Here is a 27,857-nt window from a genome sequence, read left to right on the forward strand (position 1 = left end):
ATTTCCATGAAGCAGTAAGCCAAAAATGAAGGACAGTAATCATATATATATTCAATTGATTTCCACGTAGAATGTTAAGCTTTGTGTTGAAACCTCTCACAATGACCATCTTGTTCCTTCCTTTGTCAACAGGAGCAGCTCGCCAACTTAATGAAGACCTTGAACGCCACTCACCCTCACTTCATCCGCTGCATTGTGCCCAACGAGACCAAGTCCCCAGGTGAGTCAAGGGACAAAGTAACAGGTTTCACCCTTTCCCTCCACTTGAGTAAATAAATAGATACATGAAAGAGTAAACTGATAAGTACTTATTGGTACTCTTCCGTTTTCCTCACGACCGTGACGCCCGCAGGTGTGTGTGACGCAGGCCTCATCATGCACCAGCTGACCTGTAACGGTGTGCTGGAAGGCATCCGTATCTGTCGCAAGGGCTTCCCCAACCGCCTCTACTATCCTGACTTCAGGCACAGGTCAGTGTTGCGGATAACTTCACGGTCTCATTAAATCACATACTGAATTGAAGTAACATTTAATTTTATCTTGTATACATCTTTTCCTTTTCCTTATGAGTATTACATCTAAATTTACTTCCTAGTGCTTCTCTAACGCTAATTTCTGTCAAATTCAAAGTTTTCCTTTTAATTCTATAATGTTATGTTTTCCCATGGCCAACACAAAAAAGAAAATTCATAACTTTTAAACGTATCGACATGTTTTTCGGATCTTGGTACATTTTACTGAAACAGATAACTTCAATAGAATCAGTAATAATGTTGATAATGCTATCGGGAGCTTTGAAAGGATATAAATGTATGGATAAGGTATGATTTTATACGGAGGCTATGTAAAACATGTGCCCTACAGCAGCCAGCACAAACAGAGGATGAAGGCTCTTGGAATGTTATGATGAAGAGTTATCTGCTTTACATTTGATATAAACAGTGTGCATTATGTACACGTAACATCACTTAGGTGAACTGAGCTCCTCTGACCTCTGATACTGGATTCTATGTGGATTACATTTATCATCTTCCACTTCGTCACGATATTCTACAACCATGCCTTTGATTTCAGCAACTGACACAGATGTATAAGAGACATTACCATCCAAGGAACTGTCTACTTGGATGTCTAGCTAGCACTTCCCCTGACATTCATGTCACATCTGGTATCTTCTGGAGTTCAGATATCATGTGGTTTTTCCATCTCGGTAGATCTAACGTCCATCGTGTGATGATTGTTAGTACATCCTCTCTGATGTACATCATAATATTGGTACTAGTAAAATAAAATTATAACAGTGCCTAACTCTCTCTCTCTCTCTCTCTCTCTCTCTCTCTCTCTGCGTGTGTGTGTGGGGGAAAGGAGCGTTAATAAACATAAATAAGATGTAAATGTATCAAACCATCTAACGAACATTTTATGTTTATGCATTATTATCTATATATACACAACTATATGTCTACATATATCTATATCTACATATCTATCCTCTATCTATCTGCATTGGCTGTATCAGCACACCCTCCCTTCGTAGGTACATGATCCTCGCCTCCAAGCCCATGACGCAAGCCGGGAGGACAAGGCTGCCACTAAGGTGTGTCTGGAGATCATCAATCTGGACGCGGAGAAGTTCCGAATTGGGCACACCAAGGTACGAGCGTGATGTAACCAACGTCCCTTTCCTTGACTCCTGCTCAGCTATATAGTGTGTCATCTCTGCCAAATGGCGAGATGGGAGAGCTATTCATTCTCTCCCCGACCACAGAGAAGTAAACCATCTTGCCGCAGCCACTGAAGAACGCTGACGGACCCTGAATCGCCATTTGGCTGAGATGCCACACTTCAAAGATGTCATCACACAGCACACGAAAGAGAATCTGACAGTTTTTAAGGAAATAAGGGAAAATCTTGAAGAAAATACAAAATGCAGGACGTCATTACTTACAGCCTATCTATTAATCTATCTGTCTACGTGCATATCTATTTATCTATCAAAATCTTTTCATTATCATCATTCTAGATTAAAGCAAAAAAAACAAAAAAAAAACAAAGTAAGTCTTTCGATTCAAGAAAAAAATATATGGCTCTTCCACGTGTCACCTTTTGAGTCTGCCAGGAATTCACACCTTAGGACAAAAAAAATGCTAGGAAATGACATAGTATACTCTCAGACTAACTTAATGCATCTCGATCACTAGCTTTTTAGTGTGCCATGAAATATTTGGACGAGAACATTTTAATTACGTGCCGCAGGTATTCTTCCGTGCCGGCGTGTTGGGCAGCCTGGAGGAGTTGCGTGACGACCGTGTGGGCATGATCCTGTCTTGGCTCCAGGCTTGGATTCGAGGCTACATCACGCATTGCGTTCAAGAAGCTACAAGAGCAACGCATCGCTCTCATTGTAGTGCAGCGGAACGTCAGGAAGTTCATGAAGCTCCGCAATTGGGCTTGGTATCGCGTTTGGCAGAAGGTTAAGCCTCTTCTCAACGTCACCAGAGTCGAGGACCAAATCCAAGCACTCGAGGAAAAGGCTGCTAAAGCTCTTGAAGAACTTGAGAAAGAGAGTAAGCTTCGCAAAGAATACGAATCCGCTAACATGACTTTACTAGAAGAAAAGAACAACTTGCTTTTATCTCTGGAGTCTTCAAAGGGGAACATGTCTGAATTTCTGGAGAAGCAGGCGAAGCTGCAGAGTCAGAAAGCTGAACTCGAGGCTCAGCTAAATGTAAGGAATTTAATTATATTGATTGTAAACCATAAATTAAAATAATTAGCATCTTGTTACATTTTTGGTAGTTGAAGTAGCGAACAGTGTTATGTATATTACATCATGTTCTCTTTCACTTCAGGAAACCTGTACCCGACTCCAGCAAGAAGAAGAATCTCGTAATCAACTCTTCCAGGGCAAGAGGAAGATCGAGCAGGAAGTCAGCAACCTTAAAAAAGACATAGAAGACTTGGAATTGACCATCCAAAAGGCTGAGCAGGATAAAGCCACGAAGGATCACCAGATACGTAACCTGAATGATGAAATCGCGCACCAAGATGAACTTATTAACAAGGTTAATAAAGAAAAGAAACATCTACAGGAAAGCAATCAAAAGACCGGTGAGGACCTGCAGGGCATCGAGGACAAGTGTAATCACTTGAGTAAGGTGAAGGTAAAGCTGGAGCAGACCCTGGACGAGCTGGAGGATTCCCTAGAACGAGAAAAGAAGTTCCGTTCTGATATAGAAAAGGCAAAGCGGAAGGTGGAGGGTGACTTAAAATTGACCCAGGAGTCCATTGCTGACATGGAGCGCAGTCATAAGGAACTGGAACAAACAATTCAGCGTAAAGACAAGGAGTTGACCTCCCTGTCTAATAAGCTGGAAGAAGAGCAGAATGCACTAGCTAAGGTTCATAGGCAGATAAAGGATCAGCAATCTCGTATTGAGGAACTCGAGACAGAGGTTGAACACGAGCGGCAAGCCAGAGCGAAGGCCGAGAAGAACAAGAGCAAGTTGGGGCGAGAACTGGAAGAGCTGGGAGATCGCTTGGACGAGGCTGGAGGAGCCACTGCTGCCCAGATTGAACTCAACAAGAAGCGAGAGAGTGAGCTGGCCAAGCTTCGCCGTGATCTCGAGGAAGCGAACATCCAGCACGAAGCAGCAATGGCCAGCCTTAAAAGAAAGAACAACGAGACAGTGGGGGAAATGTCGGAGCAAATCGATCATCTAAGCAAGATGAAGGCAAGGTGAGCACAGCCACATTACTCATATACTACTAAATATTCAAGCAATATTTCAGTAATATGAACTTCATTAGGTAATCAAACAGACTTACATTCATAACTAGAGGAAAAAATAACTTCATTTTTCCTCAGAATTGAGAAGGACAAGGAGTCCCTCAAGCGCGAGGCGGATGAGGCCAAGGCGGCAATGGACAGCCTGGCGCGCGAGAAGGTGAGGAGGTGCCACTTTGTTCGAGGGAGGGGAAAGGAACACTGATGACGATAATGATGATGATACTAATAACAGTAGCAGAAGTAGTGTTAGTAGTAGCAGCAGCAGCAAAAACATCAGTAACAATAACAGAAGCTGCAGCAGCAGCGGTGGCAGCAGCAGGAAGATAATAAGTAAAATCATTACCAGTATTATTACTATTACTATTATTATTATTATTATTATTATTATTATTATTATTATTATTATTATCATTACTATTATTATTACATTATTATTATTATTATTATTATTATTATTATTATTATTATTATTATTATTATTATTATTATTATTATTATTATAGTAGTAGTAGTAGTAGTAGTAGTAGTAGTTGTTGTAGTAGTAGTAGTAGTAGTTGCGGTTGTTCTAATCTATGATGTAACTTGTTAGAGGAATGACAAGGTATTCACTACGGCAGTGTCGTCCTCGATAGTCATGGTCACGCAAAATCATCATTTACAGGCTGCAGGGGACAAAGTAAACAAACAAATTACTCTTCAAATGAATGAAGTCCAGGCGAAGCTGGATGAGGCAAACAGAACCTTACATGATTTCGACGCTGCCAAGAAGAAGTTGGCGGTAGAAAATGCTGACCTCCTGAGGCAGCTGGAGGAGGCAGAGAACCAGATCGGCCATCTATCCAAAGTGAAACTCTCTCTTACCAACCAACTGGAAGACTCCCGCAAACTGGCCGACGAGGAGTGCAGGGTAAGAAACTTCTTGTAAACATAATCTTGAACTCTTATTGATAAGTTACGTACTGTACGAAAAAAATCAATAATATTAATTCATAGTTATTACAAAGTGTATTATTGTAAGTATGCTTTATTCTCAGGAAAGAGCAACAATCCTTGGAAAGTTCCGCAACATTGAACATGACATCGACGGTCTGAGGGAGCAACTGGATGAAGAAAGCGAGGCTAAGGCTGACGTGCTGCGACAACTATCAAAAGCTAACGCCGATTCTCAGATGTGGCGCGCCAAGTATGAGAGCGAGGGCGTGGCCCGCTCCGAGGAACTCGAGAACGCCCGTATGAAGCTCGCCGCTCGCTTGGAAGAAGCAGAGCAGCAAATTGAGCAGCTCAATGTTAAGAATCTCCAACTGGAGAAAACCAAGCAGCGCATCACAACTGAACTTGAGGAATTGCAGATCCAGACAGAGCGTGCCCAAACCCTAGCCAGCACTGCCGAGAAGAAACAAAAGAACTTTGAGAGAATTATCAGTGAATGGAAGATGAAGGTCGATGATCTGGCTGCTGAACTTGATGCTTCGCAGAAGGAATGCCGTAACTATTCTACCGAGCTCTTCCGTGTCAAGGCTGCCTATGAGGAGAACCTGGAACAGCTAGATGGTGTGCGACGTGAGAACAAGAATCTTGCTGATGAGATTAAGGATTTAATGGATCAAATTGGAGAAGGAGGCCGATCCTTGCACGAAATTCAGAAGAACGCCAAACGTGTCGAGATAGAGAAGGAGGAGCTGCAAGCTGCCTTGGAAGAGGCCGAGGCCGCCCTGGAGCAGGAGGAGAACAAGGTTCTCCGTGGCCAGCTGGAGCTCAGCCAGGTCAGGCAGGAGATCGACCGCCGCATCCAGGAGAAGGAAGAAGAGTTCGAGAACACTCGGTTAGTCACATATACTTACAATATAAGACATTATTCCTGTAGTGGGGTGGAAGGTGGGATGAGGGAGTAGGTCACATAGATTTAATCAGTTTTTACATCCTAACTTCTGCATCCTAAATTGAATTGCATATCTCATGTCTCCAGCCTCTTTTCGTCCTTCTAACTACAAACCCCTTACTTGTTAGCTTTTACCGCTTTGATTCCGCACTCTTTCCTCTTACTCATGGGCTCCAATTCATATAATAGGAGCAACAGTTATTCTTAAAGCAACGTTTTCTAACATCCTTTACTTGTATAGCAAAGAAAAAAAAAGAAAGAGAGAGAGAGAGTCTTAAAAACTTACAGAGGTTATTTTACTATTTGATTCTCCGTCCGTCTTCCTCAGCAAATGTCACCAGCATGCTCTCGACTCCATGCAAGCTTCCTTGGAGGCCGAGGCCAAGGCTAAGGCTGAGGTCCTTCGCCTGAAAAAGAAGCTGGAGTCTGACATCAACGAGCTCGAGATCGCCCTTGATCATTCCAACAAAGCCAACGCCGACATGCAGAGACACCTTAAAAAGATACAAACAGAAATGAAAGACATGCAAGCTCGCTTGGAGGAGGAACAACGACTGGCGTCTGAGCTGCGAGAGCAACTGGGCATTTCTGAACGCCGCGCTAACGCCCTGAATGGAGAGCTGGATGAATCCCGATCTCTCCTTGAACAATCTGACCGAGGGCGTCGCCAGGCTGAATCAGACCTGGCCGATGCTAACGAACAAATCAGTCAACTCACCTCCCAAAACGGCTCCCTCACCATCGCCAAGAGGAAATTAGAAAACGAGATGCAGACGTTGCAGGTGAGACTCAGTTGGTTCTTTACTTTGTTGTTGAGATCAGTTCAGTGGCGAGGCTTGTGAAAGGAAGAGTTAATAACACGAAAGGTAGGTTGAAATGAAATTGTGCATAGAAATTATGTTATATATAGATAGAAGATATATGAATATGATAACAGGCAGGTTGAGTATTTGATTATAAAACAATATCGTGGCGCCACATTGGTAGTCACGTGATGAACAAAATGTTGCTATTAATATACTTGCAGGCTGATCTGGATGAGATGCTGAACGAAACCAAGAACTCTGAGGAGAAGGCCAAGAAGGCCATGGTAGATGCTGCCCGTCTGGCCGATGAACTGCGCGCTGAACAGGAACACTCCCAGAACCAGGAAAAGATGCGCAAGGGTCTCGAGAGCAGCATGAAGGATATGCAAGTCCGACTGGAGGAGATAGAGAGCAACGCTATGAAGAGCAACAAGAAAGCTATAAGTAAACTTGAAACTCGAATACACGAGCTAGAAAGTCAACTGGACGATGAAGCCCGCCGCCACTCCGACGCCCAGAAGAACCTGAGGAAGTGCGAGAGGCGCATCAAGGAGCTCACTTTCCAGGCCGACGAGGACAAGAAGAACCACGAGAGGATGCAGGACCTTGTCGACAAACTCCAGCAGAAGATCAAGACCTACAAGAGGCAGATCGAGGAGGCTGAGGAGATCGCCGCCCTCAACCTGGCCAAGTTCCGCAAGGCCCAGCAGGAACTCGAGGAGTACACAGAACAGGCATATTGCGCATGAATTTAAACAGTACACGGTGTAAATTTGCAATAGTTGCAATAAAAATGTTTTCTAAAGTTCAAAACTTATGCAACAATTATTTCATCTAATTGTTTACTGACCTACCACTTAACCCTCACATAGGCACAAAAATGGTTAGTAGCAGTTCACTTAGATGAGGAAAACCTTTACAGGAGAACTGAAGCCTAAATTTAGTAACATTACTACAGTGTAATCTGACAAAACAAAAATAAAAATCATCATAAACATTGAAGTATCTTAAGTCCCCTATAGTAAGGAGCATTGAATATAAACCACAGCAAAAGCGCCTCGTAATCAGCATAATAGCGAAGAGCGAACATCTAACGAGGACTGCGCAAAGCTACTGAGACGGGAAGGAAAGTAACACCAGTCAATATGGCTGGCAAGATATGCTTCGAGCTTCCACCAGGATGACGCAAACGGTCATTTGTTAATACATCTGACATAATATATGTAGTCCAAATAGCGGCGAAGCGATGTGCGGTATGAAGTAGCTATGTGGCGCCACCAGCCATGGGTTTATATTTAGGCGGGCCGGCGGTGTAGTGCACGCGGCGCCCAACAGATGGCGACGCTCTCCTATTCCTTCTTTGACTACTTGTTTAATGTACTTTGCCGAAAGTCATCGCATTTTGAATTTCACTGTGTTCTGAATGACTTGCATGAATAGCATTGTGATTCATTAAAATATCAGTGTTAATCTTTTCATATTTTTAAACCATCAAGATAAGCTGGAATAATATAGAGCAAGTGATAAACGAAGACAATTCCTTTTACGTATACCATGACGTCAGGGACACAAGTAACATTACACCTCAAAAAGAGAGAGAGAGAGAGAGAGAGAGAGAGAGAGAGAGAGAGAGAGAGAGATGTGTGTGTGTGTGTGGGGGGGTGGGGGACGCGAACGTGTCCATAAATCTATCTGACCTCTTCTATCAATTGTTCTAAGTGTGTGCATCTACTAACTTCTCATCAACCTTAACTCTTTGTAAAGGAGAATTTGATCTAGCTGATGATATTTTGTACAGGTTGCAATTCATTTACCACACATCCTTTGTTTTTAATGAATCCCACTGAAGGCAATTTAATCTATCCCGGTAGGAAAAGCTTTTGAGTCTTGGATCATCTTTGTTATTCTTCTTTGCATAAACTCTTAGTCTATCTGCGACCATTCTGTAATACCTTACTGTACGTGTGGCCAAACAAAAACCATGTATATCCTAAGAATCACATCAGGGGCTCTATGAATCTACCTGTGTGTGTGTGTGTGTGTGTGTGTGTGTGTGTGTGTGTGTTTGGGAGGGAATAGGAGCTCCCAAGCGCCACCGTCAGTAGAAGAGGGCAGGAGGGCGCTGGTCGACACGACACACGTCTCACATTTAGGACGAGACAGAAGGAGAAAGAAATAGTAAGGTATCAGAGAGAGAGAGAGAGAGAGAGAGAGAGAGAGAGAGAGAGAGAGAGAGAGAGAGAGAGAGAGAGAGAGAGAGAGAGAGAGAGAGAGAGAGAGAGAGAGAGAGAGAGAGAATATTCTGCGGGGTTGGGTGACCGTTAGTGGCAGAGTGTGGTGTAGGTAAAGATAGCTCAGGCCGGGAAAACCTGGGAATTATACATAACACTCACCGGCCTCCTGGCGGAAACGGAGCGGGGGCAGAGCGGCGCCTTGAAGATTTCAGAACAGGCTCAGCGTTATGGGGCGCGGCAGCACAGCCACACGTTACATCTGTAAAAGTTATCTTCGCTTACAAGAAAAGCCTATTCAACCCCTTAACTTCCCTTCTTAGAAATTAAGTACCACCCATCAAGAAGAATGTCTCGAGGACACAACAACAGATGAAATAATGAGGGTGCATAAGTTGCCTCTACAGCACAACTGACAACGAGGTGACTCATATTTAGACGCAGTGGTGCTGGCCGAAGCTCTTTTTTGTTACATCTGACTTTCTACTTGTTACTTGTGATGTGTCATTTTACAGATATGTAAATATTATGAAGCAAAGGAGAGGAGGAAACAGGTGAAGAAAAATATGGGAGAAGAGAAGGAGTATTGCTTTCTCTAAAACAAAATCTACTACTGCTACAAGTAATAGTGACAGTAGTAGTAGTAGTAGTAGTAGTAGTAGTAGTAGTAGTAGTAGTAGTAGTAGTAGTAGTAGTAGTAGAACTACAAGAACAATAACAAGAACAACAATAACAATAATAATAATAATAATAATAATAATAATAATAATAATAATAATAATAATAATAGTAATAATAATAATAATAACAATAATAATAATAATAATAATAATAATAATAATAATAATAATAATAATAATAATAATAATAATAATAATAATAATAATAATAATAATAATAATAATAATAATAATAATAATAATAAAAATAATAATAATAATAATAAAAATAATAATAATAATAATAAAATAATAATAATAACTATAATAATAATAATAATAATAATAATAATAATAATAATAATAATAATAATAACATTATTATTATCATTATTATTGTTATTATAATAATTAAAACAACAACAATAATAATAAGAAAAGGCATAATGATACCGCTACTAATAGCGCTACCAGTGTTGATACTTTATAGTATCGCCGCCACCACTACCACTAACTTATAGTACTGAGCATAACATGAATGAAAATAACACTCTCTATATTCATTGGTCTTCATTCAGCCTGTGCCTTACAGACAACTGCTACCATCGCTTTGGACATGTGCAGCTCTAGATGTGGTGCGCGACAGGGCATACAGGCTCGGCTGACACCTGGTGGCGGAGCGAGATACTATACCCACCAGCACTCCTTGTCACCCTCCCCTCGTGCCCCGACCAGGTGAGACAGGTGCAGCAGCAACAGGCAGCCCGCCGCTCCACCTGTGACGCACGCACCTGCCTCGCCGCCCCAGCAACATGACACCTTTTCAAACGCCTGCACCTGCTGCTCATCATCCTCCGCTCCTCTATCCTATATTATGGTATGTCTTCTTGTCTTCTTCCCATACCATGCTCATTTCAAGTTCTTATATATATATATATATATATATATATATATATATATATATATATATATATATATATATATATATATATATATATATATATATATATATATATATATATATATATATATATATATATATATATATATATATATATATATATATATATATATATATATATATATATATATATATATATATTATCTCTGATTGCCTTTTGTGTTCCCATTTGTTTGTTTGGTTTCCTGTCTGTCTTTCTCTCTCTCTCATCTCTCTCTCTCTCTCTCTCTCTCTCTCTCTCTCTCTCTCTCTCTCTCTCTCTCTCTCTCTCTCTCTCACAAACTGTATATCTTAGAATGAACTAAACTATCAGTTTTACTAACTAAACTATCAGTCTCATAACTCGATTACCTTTCTAAATTTCGAATACATTTCTAAGTAAAGATTATATAACAAAATAATTGATTTGCCTACTTTTCACGCATCACATGATTTATTCCTATACAATAAATAGGATATGATATCGTCATTACTGTTTTTTCAGGAGTGTTCATACGCGTGGACGTGGAGTGGCTGTGGAAGCAAGCCATGACGAGGAGCAGATGGTGTGACGAAAGGAAGAGTGATAAAGAGAAGGGGGTTCAATGACACGTTGTTTGTGTGAAAACCATTACCTTGAAGAATCTCTGTTTTATCACTGAGTTACGTATAAGATCTCAGAAGCATGAAACACATGCACACACGCACATAATCTATTCCCTCCCTACACCTACATATACCCAACACACTATCTCTAAATATTCTCGGAGTGGCATAAAGCAAATAACAAAATAACGGAATAGAAACTGCAATGTTTAAGGGAAGGAAAATTACCTAAAACAAATTTACTGGTACCAGACTTCTAAAGCACCAAGAATAGATTACTGATTCCTGTTTGTCTTTGTGGTACGACACACGATCCTTTTGCTGAGGCAGCGTGAATCAATCAGTCAGTCAGTCAGTCCTCTGAGTAGAGGCGTGCACGTGCAGACGGTGGTGGAGATGGCGGTGACCTAAGTGTACTCCGAGCACGATACACTGTCATGGGCGACCGTCCTGTGGTGTCAGGTTTAGCTGTCCTAAAATGGGATCTTGAAGCATACCAGAGCAACGAAGAAAGATGACACAAGGCGAGGGGGGAAGAACACATAAATAACATAACCAGATGGTAGCTTATTTCTCTCCCTTTCTCGTGCCACCGTTTCCTTGGTACTGAGACGGTGTGATGAATACGTGAGTTGGTATGGCGGAAAAGTTTACTTTGAACGTTATTTCGGCAACAGGTACTCTGTGACCCAGTCAGGGAGTGTCATCAGGGATGCAAGATACTGGTCTTGCTAAAGCCAAGAATTTTTATGAAGCTTGACCGAAAGTTTATGATTTACCAAGGACGTGAACGATGCACGCCTGCCGTTGCTATACTCGTAAACTTGGCCGTCACTGAAGAGAAACTTTCTGGCAGAAAGTGAGTCATTCCCTAAAAGTAGGAGGCCGTCATGAAGACAATGATGCTTGGACAAATACACAGGCAGCGGGAGTGCCAGACAGTCCAAAGTGTTTTATGACCTCCACAAAAATAACCAGAAAAATGAACGCTATAAATGCCACTGTAGGCATAACAATTACACAACCATATCCCGATGATTAGCATAAACAGCCAACGATCAATAAAACGGAAGATTCATCTTATTGCAGTCCTCGCCCTCGCACCGCCGATCAACATTAACCGCTTGGGCCGACGACCACAAACGTGGATCGTGAGGGAGTGATTCCAACGCGGACTTGGAGAGCACGTCGCAAAACTTGGTACCCTGACTGGGCACCGCGCCACTGATGCCACGGGGTGACCACTTTAAGCCGTGGTCACACTCTGCTTCTTACGACCTCGCTCAGTCACGACCTGCTTACGACCGGGGGTTGTCACTTCTTTCCCTACACTGAGAACACCAGTGTCTGTTGTATGCATTTGTTGTGAGAGAGTCCCAGCAAGGGTGCCTGCCCCACTGTCGGTCAGTGTCACTGGAACTTCCCGCGGGACTTGCACGGCCTAATAATGGCTCTTTCAAATTCCAGAAGCGAATGGTTAGGAGGGTGGTATCGCAAGTCTGCTACTACTATTACTCTCTCTCTCTCTCTCTCTCTCTCTCTCTCTCTCTCTCTCTCTCTCTCTCTCTCTCTCTCTCTCTCTCTCTCTCTCTCTCTCTCTCTCTCTCTCTCTCTCTCTCTCTCTCTCTCTCTCTCTCTCTCTCTCTCTCTCTCTCTCTCTCTCTCTCTCTCTTTATTTCTGTTATTTTCGTCCTCCTCGATATTCACTTCATATATTCTTTAATTAGTACAACCTATGAATTACAAAGCTAAAGACGTCGTTATCATGTATTTAATGAAAGAATTCTAAGTTATAGAATGAAAATATTAATACCATTACCGTATGATTAACATTAAACAATTAACACATTTTCGAAGTCACTTAGACGATAGAGAGAAAAAAGCGAGTAACACATGGACTACGTGATGAAGCCAAATTCCTTAACTGAGTCATGTTTTCAATAATTATCAACAAGAGTCTCCCTGCAGCTGATAATGGCATCAGTCGTGTACTGTACGTAATGAGGCCACGTGGTGTAGCAGTTTTCGTCTTTCATGAAATACTGCTATCTTTCATGAACCTATATGACTTACAAGCTATACCCGGTACCTGATGTAGCATGTAGCAGTAAAAATATAATAAAGTTAGATAAAAAAAAGTATGCTAAAGAAAAGAAATAGGTTTTCACAATACAAATGTTATTAGGTATTGGATCCTTGCCAAGCCCGCACATATTTGTCTCAGTCTCGTAACTGCAGTAGTAGGACGATACATTTCTTATTCATTCGCAGCAAGAATAAAAGTGCACTGACCTATTAATGTAGAATAAAAAAAAAAAACATACAGAAAAAAACAGGCCACATTGCTACGACCAATTAATGCTAAGTACTAAAAGAACATAAGCAGTAAAACAGATCATTTGTTGGCTCTGTCGACTTTAAACTTATATTTATTTCATTATACCATCATTATCTGGTTTTTAATCTAAACTATTAATGTACTAGTGTACGAGTACTACATATGAATTAATGAAAAGTGGCGTACATCCACGTTGACCAAAGTGAAGTCCAGCCACAGTGATGCACGCTGAGATCCTCTGCACCCTTAGATAAAAGCCATGCACGGACTTGCAATGTTTATATCACAAAAATTAACACTATATTTTAATATTTTCTCTTGAAAGTTTTAAATAACAACTATAAGAACACATGGTGACAGAAAATACACTGACTTGTAAAAAAATTACGTAACATTTTTACTACAGAATATAAAAGGGAAAATAATGGAAATGGGATATAGTTCTCCACACTCATTCCCACCTCGCGCAATTCATCACCAGCAAGACATGAGATCTAATCACCTGCAAATATCAAATATAGAACTTTTAACACTAAAGGTATAAATAGTGACAAGTGAAAAAAGGAGATGAGGAAGGAAGAAGAAACGTAAGCTGTGGCGTTGGCGATAATGTCTGGATCAATTCATTTATTATTTTCTAAACATTGAATAAAGTAGTCACCTGTAGGAATCACGTATGGTTTGATGGATCCCGTGCCATCCATCGCGATCCCCACACTTGGCAACCTTCACATCCCCAAACACATGAAAGACGCGTCACGCTACACTTATTGCAGTTACCACCATCATCAGTGTTGTGTTGTCTTTGGCCAGTATTCTTTCTAAATAAAAGTACAAAATAAAGCATAAGAATATAGAAAAAAAATGTGTAGACTAAAAGCTACCGTGTATATACTTAAAATATACATCCATCTAGTCTTAGCAAATCATTATGTCACCTTCTATGCCAATCTCAATAACTATTTCAAAATCATATAAAATAATGTCAATCCATTTTTAATAATTTTCAAACAATAATTTTTTTGCTTACCTCTTTCAGTATGACGCAAACACTCCAAATGTCCAAATGTCATCTGACACATAATATTTTAAAACACTAGTACAGATATATATATATATATATATATATATATATATATATATATATATATATATATATATATATATATATATATAGAACAAAAATAGTATATATATGTTTGTGTGTGTGTGTGTGTGTGTGTGTGTGTGTGTGTGTGTGTGTGTGTGTGTGTGTGTGTGTGTGTGTGTGTGTGTGCGAACATGTGGATTATAAGCATCACATAAAAAAGAGCACGTTCATCATTCAAAACCATTAAATACATTGGATCACTCATAGTACAAACGGATCACACATGCTAAAATCTCTTAATACCGCGTCCCGTAAAACGCAATCATTCATTGGGAGCACGACACAAGACCTTTACGGTGACGATCAATGTCCGAGAAAGTAAGATGCAAACACAGTGACCGGGGGACCGTCCTTCACGTCCTGCCAACATGTGGTATTCTTGCACAGGTTCGAAGAGATCACATATCATCTCACGTTTGAGGAGAGGCAGAAACTTTTTTCGGATGCTGCATTTATAGATTTTTTTTTTTTTATAAAACATTCAATCACATGAACAATGTCTAAGTACTTCCGAAGTTCTGCAAAGACTGAAAAACGTCAGTGTCTTACTGGTTTTGGTGCGGAAATAATGTAATGATTATAAACAGTATGCAGGCATGATAAGCACACTTCAGTTACACTCACTTCCTTTTCGCTACAAACCATACTGACGCTCTCTCTGACATTTGTCTGTCGCTGCTGGTTAGCTTTTGTTGTACTACAGTGCTCGTCTCACGACCTGAGGGTTGCGAGATCTTAGCGTACTCACAAGAATGTTTGAAAAAGAGGTGTGTTCTTTTTTTTTTTTCTTACGCTATGGAATATAGCGCCTGTAGGTATGTATAATGAAAGAGTATGTATAGGAAGGGCCGTTCATCTTCCACCCATTAGTAGCGCAGGCAATTTTATTAATAGTGGTATCCATATTCGGGCCCATATCACCACCCAAGCACATCTTTGGTGTAACTGCCTAGAACCTGGGTACATCTGCTGAAGTTGCAAAGAAAAGAGAATAATCATTCCTTAAGTAACTAAATATCAGATCAATTACTCACGTAATGCACACTCTTAATCCTCTCTTTTATTTTTGCAGTCCCTTTAATTATAACTCATAAAAGTGAATATCTCAATTTAGAAACAAGGCAATGCCGACACACACATACTGTAAAGGCAACTAGTACATGATATCACCAACTCCTTCTTACTCCTTACAATAAACTGGTATCAAAATATATAACGCTATAACACTAGACGGGGTTATTGTTGTTGACGTGGCTTCAGCACTTCACTACTTGGGCATAACTGGGGGTAATACGAGCTCCTGTCAAGAGGAGGGGTAAAGTTTGGCTTCTTTCCTACTGTCTGGGGGTGCGAAGCAGTGTATTGGCTGGTGGGTAAGCAGGGCAAAAATAAAGCAGACTAAGTTAATATCTTCTTATATGTTTTTGTAATAAATGAATGTACAGATTAATGGTTCATTATGAAAGCAGAACCAACAGCTAATTGCTTGAAGAAGGAGAGCAGTTCGTAACCAAAAATTTGTTCAATTATTGTGAATGATAAGAATAATAACGAACACTTTTGTATTAAAGATAGTGAGGGAATTACCTATACATTTATTTTTTTCCTGTTGGAAGATTTTAAACCATATGACAAACTTAGAGTATCTAAATTATTCGTCAAAGTTAACTTAAAGAAGTGAGATATACTGAGAGAAAGGCAAATGGGGAGAGTGGAGAGCCGACGGCCCCCAAAAAAGAAAGAGAGAAAAAAAGAACTACTCAAACGGTTCCAGAAATCCAGTATGGAAAATCATATTATCCCCAATAACTGTTTTAGTGGAATGGGTGCAAAAATTTAGAAATTAACGTTACACTACTTGAAATTTCATCAAGCGGCATGAATTCATCCAACGGTGTCCGGAATGGCGAGCCCTCAAGAACCTCCGAGTTAGCAAATTTACCCAGGGTCTTTCGCGGGGTTGGCACCAGTGGAAAAGAGACAGAATGCCAGATAGCGCCCGAAGATCTATTTCCGCGAGTATTACGACCCTCCTTCCCCTCCCCCATTCCTTCCTGGCATTCCGCGCTGCGTCCTCTCGAGAATTGACCAGGAGAGTCATAGAGAGCCGGCTTCCCAGACGCTCTCCGCAGGGTGCTGGTGACGGAGGTGTGCCCGTGGCCGTGCAGTGAAGCGTGTCGTAAGTCCTCCAAAGATTCGAAACACTGCCTCAAGACGGTTTACCTACGTAAACTAAAAATCTTCGATACTTTCATACAGTTAAATAGGAGTGCAGTTTTTTGTGTGTTCAACTTACAGCATACTACTGGTTCCAATTTCTTTAGAATTCGTTTACAATTTTCATCCATTCATATTTGCGCTATTATTTACCAATTTTGCTCGAAGCCAACAAATTAATAATAAAAAAAAAAAAACAATAAACTGTAAACTATTTTGGTTATCCACATGTCCTTCCAAATCTTCTCTGACTGAAATCAGCAATTAACCCCTAAAATTCCAAACAATAGTAATAGTGTTTACGAAGTAGATCGTAATTCGCTACCTTTGCCATGTCACAGGACTTCTTCAATCTCATTGTATCATCGAACTGTGGCATCGACTCGACAGCTTTAGGCACCCACCCTCACCACCAACATGCCTGGCCACGTCAAGAAGAGCACGGGTCCCGACCCTGACCCCACCGAATACCTTTTCGTCTCCATGGAAATGAAAATGAAGGATTCCACCAAACCTTACGATCCCAAGAAGTCCTGCTGGATTCCTGATGCGAAGGAGGGTTACATTGAGGGTGAAATCCAAGGAACAAAGGATAATCTGGTATCTGTATTCGCTGCTGGTGAAACCAAGGAATGGAAAAAAGATCAAGTCCATCAAGTCAACCCTCCAAAGTACGAAAAGTGCGAGGACATGTCCAACCTGACGTACCTGAACGACCCCTCCGTCCTGTACAACCTGAAGACACGTTACGTTGCAAAGCTCATCTACACCTACTCCGGTCTCTTCTGTATTGTGGTGAATCCCTACAAGCGCTACCCCATCTACACCAACCGTACCGTCAAGATCTACCAGGGCAAGAGACGTAATGAAGTGCCTCCTCACCTGTTCGCCATCTCTGACGGCGCTTATATGGACATGTTGCAACGTAAGTAAGAATACTATTGTTCTTAATGTAATAAAAAATCATCAGGCATATATATATATATATATATATATATATATATATATATATATATATATATATATATATATATATATATATATATATATATATATATATATATATATATATATATATATATATATATATATATATATATATATATATATATATATATATATATATATATATATATATATATATATATATATATATATATATATATATATATATATATATATATATATATATATATATATATATATATATATATATATATATATATATATATATATATATATATATATATATATATATATATATATATATATATATATATATATATATATATATATATATATATATATATATATATATATATATATATATATATATATATATATATATATATATATATATATATATATATATATATATATATATATATATATATATATATATATATATATATATATATATATATATATATATATATATATATATGTGTGTGTGTGTGTGTGTGTGTGTGTGTGTGTGTGTGTGTGTGTGTGTGTGTGTGTGTGTGTGTGTGTGTGTGTGTCTGTGCGCGCGAGTTTTCCGAGTAAACATTTGCATTACTGGTATCCGTTTTGTTTTCAGTTGGTGAGAATCAGTCCATGTTGATTACGTAAGTACTCATAATATTTTTTTCTCGTAGACTTCAAGACATATAAAACAAACACAGATATTTGTAACATGCCGTTCCTTCAAAAAATATATTTATGTGAATTGACTGTGATCAACACTTCTCCCTCAGCGGTGAGTCCGGCGCTGGCAAGACTGAGAACACCAAGAAAGTACTCTCCTACTTCGCCAACGTCGGTGCCTCCACAGGCAAGAAGAAGGCTGGAGAAAAGGAAAAGCCTGTAAGATATCTTTTCAAGTCCAAAGAATCATAGATTGTTGAATTAATGCCTAATAATACTATTATATGAAGTATATAATATTAATCTAAAAAGTGTTTTAATCTTTGATAATGTTCATTGCTTCGTATTTTCACTACTGTCAAGATTTACAGGACATTTATCTGGCCTAATTTAATTTCCCAGAACCTGGAGGACCAGATCGTGCAGACCAACCCTGTACTGGAGGCCTTCGGTAACGCCAAGACCACCCGTAACGACAACTCCTCCCGCTTCGTGAGTGTCGATATACAAGGCTAACAAACGCTGATCCATACTGTCTATGAGGAACTTGGGTCTATCACAAGACATTGAATACTAATTTTACGGTGAGGTTCTAAAGTTAATTATTTTTCCACTTTCTTTCTTCCAGGGTAAGTTCATCCGTATCCACTTCCAACCTAATGGCAAGCTGTCTGGTGGTGACATTGAGGTCTACCTGCTGGAGAAGGCTCGTGTCATCTCCCAACAGCCTCTCGAGCGATCCTACCATATCTTCTACGAGATAATGTCTGACCAGGTCAAGGAAATCAAGCGTGAGTATAAGGATGAGGTTTGTTTTGATAAAGTCATATGCTTATTTTTCATTTATATTCGAACACATCAAAACACACTAGAAAATTATTAGCATACTACAGTGCATTCAACATAAACACTCTTTTTTATACGATAAATATAACTCACCATGAAGGCAAGTCATCAGTACAGGAAAATTTTTATAACACTAAAAATGAATAAATAATCATGCTTGAATCCGCTCTTAAATCCCCAGCCATGTGTCTGCTCACCAACAACATCCACGACTACCATTACGTGTCTCAGGGCAAGGTCACCGTGCCTTCCATTGACGACAAGGAAGACATGCAGTTCTGTCACGTGAGTTTCTTTTTTTTCACAATAATATGTAGGTCACTACTTAATCTTCATCATACGTGTATTTGCCGTTTTATATACACTTTGTAAGGTTATTAAAATCGAAAAAAAGCTAACAGAATATAATTAAGAGTAAATTTCGTGACAAAGATTCATGTTATCTAGTTATTCTGACTCTAACTTATTACTTTCATAAATGGTATGCAAATGATAAAAAGAAAAACATATTGACAGCTACATCTACAATTTATATAATTTCCAATAAACTTTCAGGATGCTTTCGACATTCTGGGCTTCACCAAAGAGGAAATTCACAACGTGTACAAGGTCACTGCCTGCGTCATGCACATGGGTGAGATGAAATTCAAGCAAAGGGGTCGCGAGGAGCAGGCCGAGCCCGACGGCACTGAGGTACTTTTTCTTTGCAGACGTAATTTCTTTTGATTGTCACACATAACCATCGTTCTCATTTTCTATCTTATAAGGCCCCTTCTCGTCCACAAGGTTGGTGAGAGGCTCGGTACCTTGATGGGAGTAGACTCCGTGGATCTCTACAAGAACATCACCAAACCCAAGATTAAGGTCGGCAACGAGTTTGTGGCAAAGGGCATGAACGTCAACCAGTGCAACTATTCCATCGGTGCTTTGGCCAAGAGTTTGTTTGATCGTCTCTTCAAATACCTGGTCGTAATCTGTAATAAGACTTTGGCCACTGGACAAAAACGAGCTACTTTCATCGGTGTGCTCGACATTGCTGGCTTTGAGATTTTCGAAGTAAGCCTCACTTCTAATAAAGGACTGTACTACATCAGTCATAATGGTTCAGAAAACATATAGAGTTACCTTGGAAAAGACATGAATGACTTTATTCTTGAGATCACATAATTAATAAAAGATTTTGCAAATAATTAATTAATTACATTAACTACGCACGTTTCAGTACAACGGCTTCGAGCAGATCTGCATCAACTTCTGTAACGAGAAGCTGCAGCAGTTCTTCAACCACCACATGTTCGTGCTGGAGCAGGAAGAGTACAAGAAGGAAGAGATTGATTGGGTGTTCGTGGACTTCGGTATGGACTTGCAGGCTTGCATTGACCTCTTCGAGAAGGTAATAGTTATCAATACCCTGATATTTTTTTATATACCAGTAAACTTTTACATACCTGCATATATATATATATATATATATATATATATATATATATATATATATATATATATATATATATATATATATATATTTTATTTTATTTTATTTTTTTTTTTTTTTTTATGAGACAGCCACTAGCCAAGGATAGCAAAAAGTAATACATATATATATATATATATATATATATATATATATATATATATATATATATATATATATATATATATATATATATAAAACACAAGTTAACGCCATTTTTCATTATTGTCTTATCTCAGAAAATGGGTCTGCTGTCCATCCTGGAGGAAGAGTCTATGTTCCCCAAGGCCACCGACAAATCCTTTGCTGAGAAACTGAATACAAACCATCTCGGCAAGTCGAATGTTTTCGTGAAGCCCAAACCTCCCAAGCCTGGTCAAGAGGAATCCCACTTCGCTATTGTTCACTACGCCGGCACTGTGAGCTACAACCTGAGTGGCTGGCTCGAGAAAAACAAGGATCCTCTTAACGACACAGTGGTAGACCAGCTCAAGAAGGCTAGCAATGACCTCCTGCCGATTCTGTTTGCTGATCACGCCGGACAGTCTGGCACACAGGAGCAAAGCGGTGGCAAGGGTAAGATCATTTACTTTTATCACCGATATCTGAGTATCCTTTTGTATATGTAAAAGTCAATTGCAAGTCATGAACAACAAGTAAACTGTTTGTTTATTTCCAGGTAAAAAATCTGGTGGCTTCAAAACTGTATCATCTGCATACAGAGTAAGTCTCTCTCTCTCTCTCTCTCTCTCTCTCTCTCTCTCTCTCTCTCTCTCTCTCTCTCTCTTTCTTATCAATTAACTGCCATATCAAAAGTCAAAAGATTTTGTTGTTTACATGAAAACATTTACATGTTGTGGTAGCTGTCATTCACCTTCACCCACAGGAGCAGCTCAACAACCTGATGAGGACCCTGAACGCCACTCACCCTCACTTCATCCGTTGCATTGTGCCCAACGAGACCAAGTCCCCAGGTGAGTTCCTTCTTATGCATATGCAAATTGAATATCATCATGTATTTAGGTGAGGTCCATGACTAACGCTGATATATCTGTAATTTAATGATGCGGGTTTACCGGAAGAGTTCATAACGTAGCTTTCTTTACTCCTGACAAAATATTACTCTTGAGAAAACTTTAATGACGATTCAGAAAGACAGTGCTATATCATAACTTACAACTCTTGCACTGTTTCAGGCGTCATCGATGCTGGCTTAGTTATGCACCAGCTGACTTGTAACGGTGTGCTTGAAGGTATCCGTATCTGTCGTAAAGGCTTCCCCAACAGGATGCCTTATCCGGACTTCAAGCATCGGTATGTAATTATCAACGATAACTTTTCACAAGATTGTTAATAACGAAACATATTAATATGAGCAGGACTAAATGCACTCTTATATAAGTGTCAATAGTATTGAATCCATATAACCTCAGAACGTTTGGCAAATAAAGTGCTTCTATCCACAGTTACAAGATCCTCGCATCGCAAGAGATGACCAACGAGCCTGATGATAAGAAAGCCGCCAAGATTTGCTTTGATAAGTCTGGTTTGGATCCTGAAAGCTACAGGTTGGGGAAAACCAAGGTAACGTGTATACTTTCTTAATGGAACTTTGTGTTTTATTTTTTTGAAATTTTTTGTATGTGACACAGAAAATAGTTTCCAGCATTATCATTCTTATATCTTGCAGGTGTTCTTCCGCGCTGGTGTCTTGGGTAGCATGGAGGAGTTGCGTGACGACCGCCTCGGGAAGATTGTAGCTTGGCTTCAGGCCTGGATGCGAGGCTTCATCAGCCGCATAGAATATAAAAGACTTCAGGAGCAGCGTGTCGCTCTGGTGGTGGTGCAACGTAACGTCAGGAAGTTCATGGCACTGAAGTCCTGGCCGTGGTTTAATTTGTGGCAGAAAGTTAAGCCTCTTCTTAATCAGCCTCGTCTGGAAGACGAGATTCGTAAGCTAAGAGAGAGAGCAGAAAAGGCTTGTGAAGATCTGGAAAATGAACTTAAACTCAAAGAAGATCTGGAAGTCTCTAACGCTTCCCTTCTGGAAGAGAAGAACAATCTTATGGTTGAACTGGAATCCAACAAAGGCAACATGGCTGAGTTTTTGGAGCAACAGGCCAAGCTTCAGGCTCAGAAACACGAGCTGGAGGTTCAAGTAACAGTAAGTACAGTGGTTTGTTTCAGTAAGTTTTAATCTTGAGGTAGTGCTACAAAGATTACACACTGACAAAACTTTCTCTGCGTTTTCAGGACATGTTAGATCGTCTGACCAAGGAAGAGGAAGCCCGAAAGGATGTCTTCAATCAGAAGAAAACCATTGATATGGATTCTACTAGTCTGAAGAGAGACATTGAAGACATGGAATTGACTCTCCAGAAACTTGATCAAGAGAAGGCTGCTAAAGATCATCAAATCCATAACTTAACAGAAGAAATCGCTCACCAAGAAGAGATTATTGCCAGGCTCAACAAAGAGAAGAAGCAGTTTCAAGAGAGTGGGCAAAGGCTATCAGAGGATTACCAGGGAATAGAAGACAAGTGTGGTCATCTGAACAATATTAAGAGCAAGCTCGAACAAACACTTGATGAACTTGAAGACTCACTGGAGCGGGAGAAGAAGCTGCGCAGCGACGTGGAAAAGGCTAAGAGGAAGGTGGAAGGTGACCTTAAATTATGCCAAGAAAGTGTCTCTGACTTAGAACGTCACTACAAAGATATGGAGGGCATCATCCAACGAAAGGATAAGGAGTATGGTTCCCAGGCAACCAAGCTCGAGGAAGAGCAGGGCATGTACTCCAAAATCCAGAGGACCCTCAGGGAGCAGCAATCTCGCATCGAAGAGTTGGAAACTGAAGTAGAGCATGAGCGTCAGGCTCGCTCCAAGGCGGAGAAGGGAAAAACCAAGCTGACACGTGAACTAACCGAATTGAACGACCGCCTGGAAGAGGCCGGTGGAGCCACGATTGCTCAAGTGGAGCTAAATAAGAAACGTGAGGCGGAGCTTGCCAAGCTTCGTCGCGATCTTGAGGAAACAAACATTCAACACGATTCATCTCTTAACCTTATCCGCAAGAAGCACAACGATGCAGTGGCCGAAATGTCAGAGCAGGTCGACCATCTGAATAAGATGAAGATCAGGTGGGTAGAGAATGCAGTTCTTCTTTTGAGTAATAATTTAAAACGTACAGGCAGGAAAATTAATATTCCATATTCTAAAACGAGGACACAAATTTCCGAGTATTACTTTCTTAAATTTTACACTTCACTTACAGAATCGAGAAGGAGAAAGACGCATTGAAACGTGAGGCTGAAGATGCTAAGTCCGCCCTTGATGGTTTGTCTCGTGACAAGGTAAGCTTTCTTGTTTTTGGCAATCTAAATTAATTTGATTTGAAAAGTGACTTACATTTGAGTATATCTAATATATTACAAATAGAGCAGTTCCTGATGACACTAAACCTTGTAGACTTTAAATAATTGTGAGTGCCACCTCTACTTCCAACAGGCTTTGGGAGAGAAGCACATCAAGCAATTGCATCTCAACATGACTGAGGCCAACGCCAAATTGGACGAGTCAACAAGAACCCTCAATGATTATGACGCTGCGAAGAAAAAACTGGCTGTAGAGAATGCAGACCTCTTGAGGCAACTTGAAGAGGCCGACAACCAGATTAACATGCTGGCCAAGGTCAAATTCAATCTTTCTAGCCAACTGGAAGAGTGCAAGAAGATTGCAGAGGATGAGGGCAAGGTGAGTCTATCTACACATCACGGTTTCAGTTCCATTTTAAATATCTAACAATTAAATTTTGAAATCTCTCTCTCTCTCTCTCTCTCTCTCTCTCTCTCTCTCTCTCTCTCTCTCTCTCTCTGTATATATATATATATATATATATATATATATATATATATATATATATATATATATATATATATATATATATATATATATATATATATATATATATATATATATATATATATATATATATATATATATATATATATATATATATATATATATATATATATATATATATATATATATATATATATATATATATATATATATATATATATATATATATATATATATATATATATATATGCTCTTGTCTAATGACGTGCTTGCCATCCTACAGGAGCGCGCCACCCTGCTGGGAAAATATCGCAATCTGGAGCATGACATCGATGGGCTCAGGGAGCAGCTGGATGAGGAAAGTGAAGCAAAGGCTGACCTCCAGCGCCTATATTCCAAGGCTCAAAATGAATCTCATATGTGGCGCTCCAAATACGAAACAGAAGGTGTGGCTCGCGCTGAGGAGCTCGAGAACGCTCGTATGAAGCTCGCCGCTCGCCTCGAGGAATCTGAATCTCAAATTGAACAACTAAACATGAAGAATCTAAACCTTCTGAAGACTAAGGACAAGCTCACTATGGACCTTGAGGAAATCCAGGTTATTGTTGAGCGTGCTGAAAGCCAAGCGGCCGCTGCTGAAAAGAAGCAGAAGAACTTTGACCGGGTTATTTCCGAATGGAAGATGAAGGTCGATGACCTGTCTGGCGAACTGGATGCTTCTCAGAAAGAGTGCCGTAACTACTCTACAGAACACTTCCGCATGAAGGCTGCTTATGAAGAAAACCTTGACCACCTTGATTCAGTCCGCCGTGAAAACAAGGCTCTCACTGATGAGATCAAGGATTTGATGGACCAGATCGGAGAGGGAGGCCGTTCATACCACGACCTTCAGAAGAATGCTAAGCGCCTTGAAATCGAGAAGGAAGAGCTGCAAGCCGCCCTCGAGGAGGCCGAGACCGCACTGGAGCAGGAAGAAAACAAGGTTCTCCGCGGCCAGCTTGAGCTCAGTCAGGTGAAGCAAGAAATCGATCGTCGTATCCAAGAAAAGGAAGAGGAATTTGATAACACAAGGTAAGTTATCATTTTATTGATATGTATTAGTGCACACAATCAACAATGCATAGCGTTAAGATCTTAATACTGGTTATCTTACGAAAATATGTTAATTCATTTGTAGGAAGTGCCACATCCGTGCCCTAGAAGCCATGCAGGGATCTCTCGAGGCTGAGGCCAAGTCTAAAGCCGAAGCTCTTCGCCTGAAGAAGAAGCTGGAATCTGACATCAACGAGTTGGAGATCTCACTTGATCACTCGAACAAAGCATATACCGAACTACAGCGTGGATATAAGAAATGCCAGGGCGAGTTTAAGGATTTCCAAGTTAAGTTTGAAGAAGAGCAGCGTTTGGCCTCAGAGTTACGCGAACAATTCAGTATTTCTGAGCGTCGCGCTAATGGTCTTCAGAGCGAGTTGGAGGAAGCCAGGACTTTACTTGAACAGTCTGATCGTGCCCGCCGCCATGCTGAATCTGAACTGGCGGACTGCCGCGAGCTCTTCGGCAACACAAATAATCAGTTTAACGCTTTGACCATTTCCAAGAGGAAGCTTGACAGCGAGTGGCAAACCCTACATGTAAGTAATTTTCTCTTTCACCGAGAAGCTCCACCATACCTTAGTAGGCGATGCTTGCATATTCTTTTTTTCTCTATATATTTTTCGTGTAACAAATAGATCAACGCTTTGTTTTTTTCTCTCGTTTTTTCATGTGCAATCTCTTCCTTTCTTCAGGCTGATTACGATGAGATGCTGAACGAGGCCAAGAACTCCGAGGAGAAGGCCAAGAAAGCCATGGTGGACGCCGCCCGTCTAGCTGACGAACTTCGCGCCGAGCAGGAACACGGACAGACACAAGAGAAATTACGTAAGGGTCTGGAAACCAGCGTGAAGGAATTGCAACTGAAGCTTGAGGATAGCGAAAATTACGTCTCTAAGACAGGCAAGAAAGCTCTCGGCAAGCTGGAAACCCGCATCCGAGAACTGGAAGGCCAACTGGACGATGAAGCCCGCCGCCACTCCGACGCCCAGAAGAACCTGAGGAAGTGCGAGAGGCGCATCAAGGAGCTCACTTTCCAGGCCGAAGAGGACAAGAAGAACCACGAGAGGATGCAGGACCTTGTCGACAAACTCCAGCAGAAGATCAAGACCTACAAGAGGCAGATCGAGGAGGCTGAGGAGATCGCCGCCCTCAACCTGGCCAAGTACCGCAAGGCCCAGCAGGAACTCGAGGAGGTGGTAATCCAAGCATAATTTCCAATCATACACACATATAAAAGCAGAGGAAATGAAAGGCTTGTAGAAAACTATCGATAAGCATACTAAGACTCAAGCATCCATTCATGTTATGTGAGATTACATGAAGAAACGAAATAAGTTACGTATGTAGTCTGCTCTGTTTAGTAGGTAAAGTTTCAAAGCCTTTCGTACCTCCTTGTAATAACCTACAGGTCATCATGTCACCCTGCACACAAACCGCACGCAACACAAAAATATTCTCGACTATTGTTCTGAAATGAAACAAAAATAAAGGATTGGACATAGGTTTGCGAGTCATGACTTATTTCACGTGATAACCCTAAAAAGTAGGAAAAGCAAGAACAACTGGGAAACCTGAGGCAGGAACTGTACTAGTATACTTAAACTCGTACCTCTCGGTTGGAAAAATATATAAAAGTAGAACTAACGCTCTTAAGAGGAAAACGCACTACCACAAATTAACAAAATACTAAGGAGCAAAATCAACGATATAAAGCTTTGAAGACAGACATATGTTTGATAATACAAAAAAAAAAAAAAAAAAATTCTTCATGTTTACAATAAGAGTGTCAGAATACTGCAGAAAACAAAAGTATATTTCTAAACTAAAGGTAAAAAGAAAAAAAAATATATAAAATCAGATAAAAAGCAAGCACAAAAAATAATAATAATAACAATAACCTTCCACACAATTATCCTCACTTCAATGACACTTAACTTTCCTCCTCTTCTTTACTAAATATCCTCGGTCTGTTTTTCACTTGTAATCTAAATCACAAACTTCACTTCTCATCTTTTGCTAAAACAGCTTCTGTGAAGTTAGCCGTTCTGAGTCGTCTCAGTCAGTTTTTTCGCCTCCTCATTAACTGTTAACTTTGTACAGGGGTGTTATCCGCCCATGTATGAAATATTCCTCACATGTATGGCGGGGTTCCATTCATACTGCTCTTCTAAATTGGGTGGAATCTAAAGCTTTTCGTCTGATCAACTCATTTCTTCTGACTGACTGCCTTCAGCCTCTATCTCACTCCCGCAATGTTTCATCTCTTACTATCTACTTACTATCTTACTTACTGCTATTTTCAAATTCACTAGTCTTCTGATCTTGCTAACTGCATACCT

General features: G+C 40.1%; 2 protein-coding genes and 1 long non-coding RNA gene across 3 annotated transcripts in view; all 3 read left to right on the forward strand.

The window, feature by feature from the left end:
* LOC123513934 (myosin heavy chain, muscle-like) overlaps window positions 1-7,472 on the forward strand; it is an 18,452-nt gene extending 10,980 nt beyond the window's left edge. Inside the window, 12 exon segments of the mRNA XM_045271432.1 lie at window positions 133-220; window positions 353-470; window positions 1,538-1,572; window positions 1,575-1,654; window positions 2,257-2,357; window positions 2,359-2,728; window positions 2,853-3,739; window positions 3,869-3,947; window positions 4,452-4,697; window positions 4,825-5,612; window positions 5,998-6,451; window positions 6,697-7,472. Of these exon segments, the coding sequence (XP_045127367.1) occupies window positions 133-220; window positions 353-470; window positions 1,538-1,572; window positions 1,575-1,654; window positions 2,257-2,357; window positions 2,359-2,728; window positions 2,853-3,739; window positions 3,869-3,947; window positions 4,452-4,697; window positions 4,825-5,612; window positions 5,998-6,451; window positions 6,697-7,224 (3,774 nt within the window). The 3' untranslated portion in view covers window positions 7,225-7,472.
* Window positions 7,473-9,982: 2,510 nt separating this feature from the next.
* LOC123513942 lies at window positions 9,983-10,912 on the forward strand. The gene is made up of 2 exons (XR_006677481.1): window positions 9,983-10,242; window positions 10,811-10,912. It is a non-coding gene; the product is annotated as an uncharacterized LOC123513942 (long non-coding RNA).
* Window positions 10,913-16,433: 5,521 nt separating this feature from the next.
* On the forward strand, window positions 16,434-27,020 carry LOC123513936 (myosin heavy chain, muscle-like). The gene is made up of 22 exons (XM_045271434.1): window positions 16,434-16,578; window positions 16,958-17,541; window positions 18,196-18,223; window positions 18,353-18,461; window positions 18,645-18,734; window positions 18,871-19,033; window positions 19,270-19,373; window positions 19,644-19,781; window positions 19,875-20,144; window positions 20,311-20,481; window positions 20,802-21,138; window positions 21,242-21,285; window positions 21,449-21,536; window positions 21,759-21,876; window positions 22,029-22,146; window positions 22,253-22,726; window positions 22,816-23,702; window positions 23,837-23,915; window positions 24,070-24,315; window positions 24,707-25,494; window positions 25,601-26,054; window positions 26,211-27,020. The coding sequence occupies exons 2-22, from the start codon at window positions 17,034-17,036 to the stop codon at window positions 26,727-26,729; spliced, it is 5,733 nt and encodes a 1,910-aa protein (XP_045127369.1). The 5' UTR covers window positions 16,434-16,578; window positions 16,958-17,033; the 3' UTR covers window positions 26,730-27,020.
* Window positions 27,021-27,857: the final 837 nt, after the last annotated feature.

This window comes from Portunus trituberculatus, chromosome 37, assembly GCF_017591435.1.
Source record: "Portunus trituberculatus isolate SZX2019 chromosome 37, ASM1759143v1, whole genome shotgun sequence".
Classification (NCBI taxonomy): Eukaryota; Metazoa; Arthropoda; class Malacostraca; order Decapoda; family Portunidae; genus Portunus; species Portunus trituberculatus.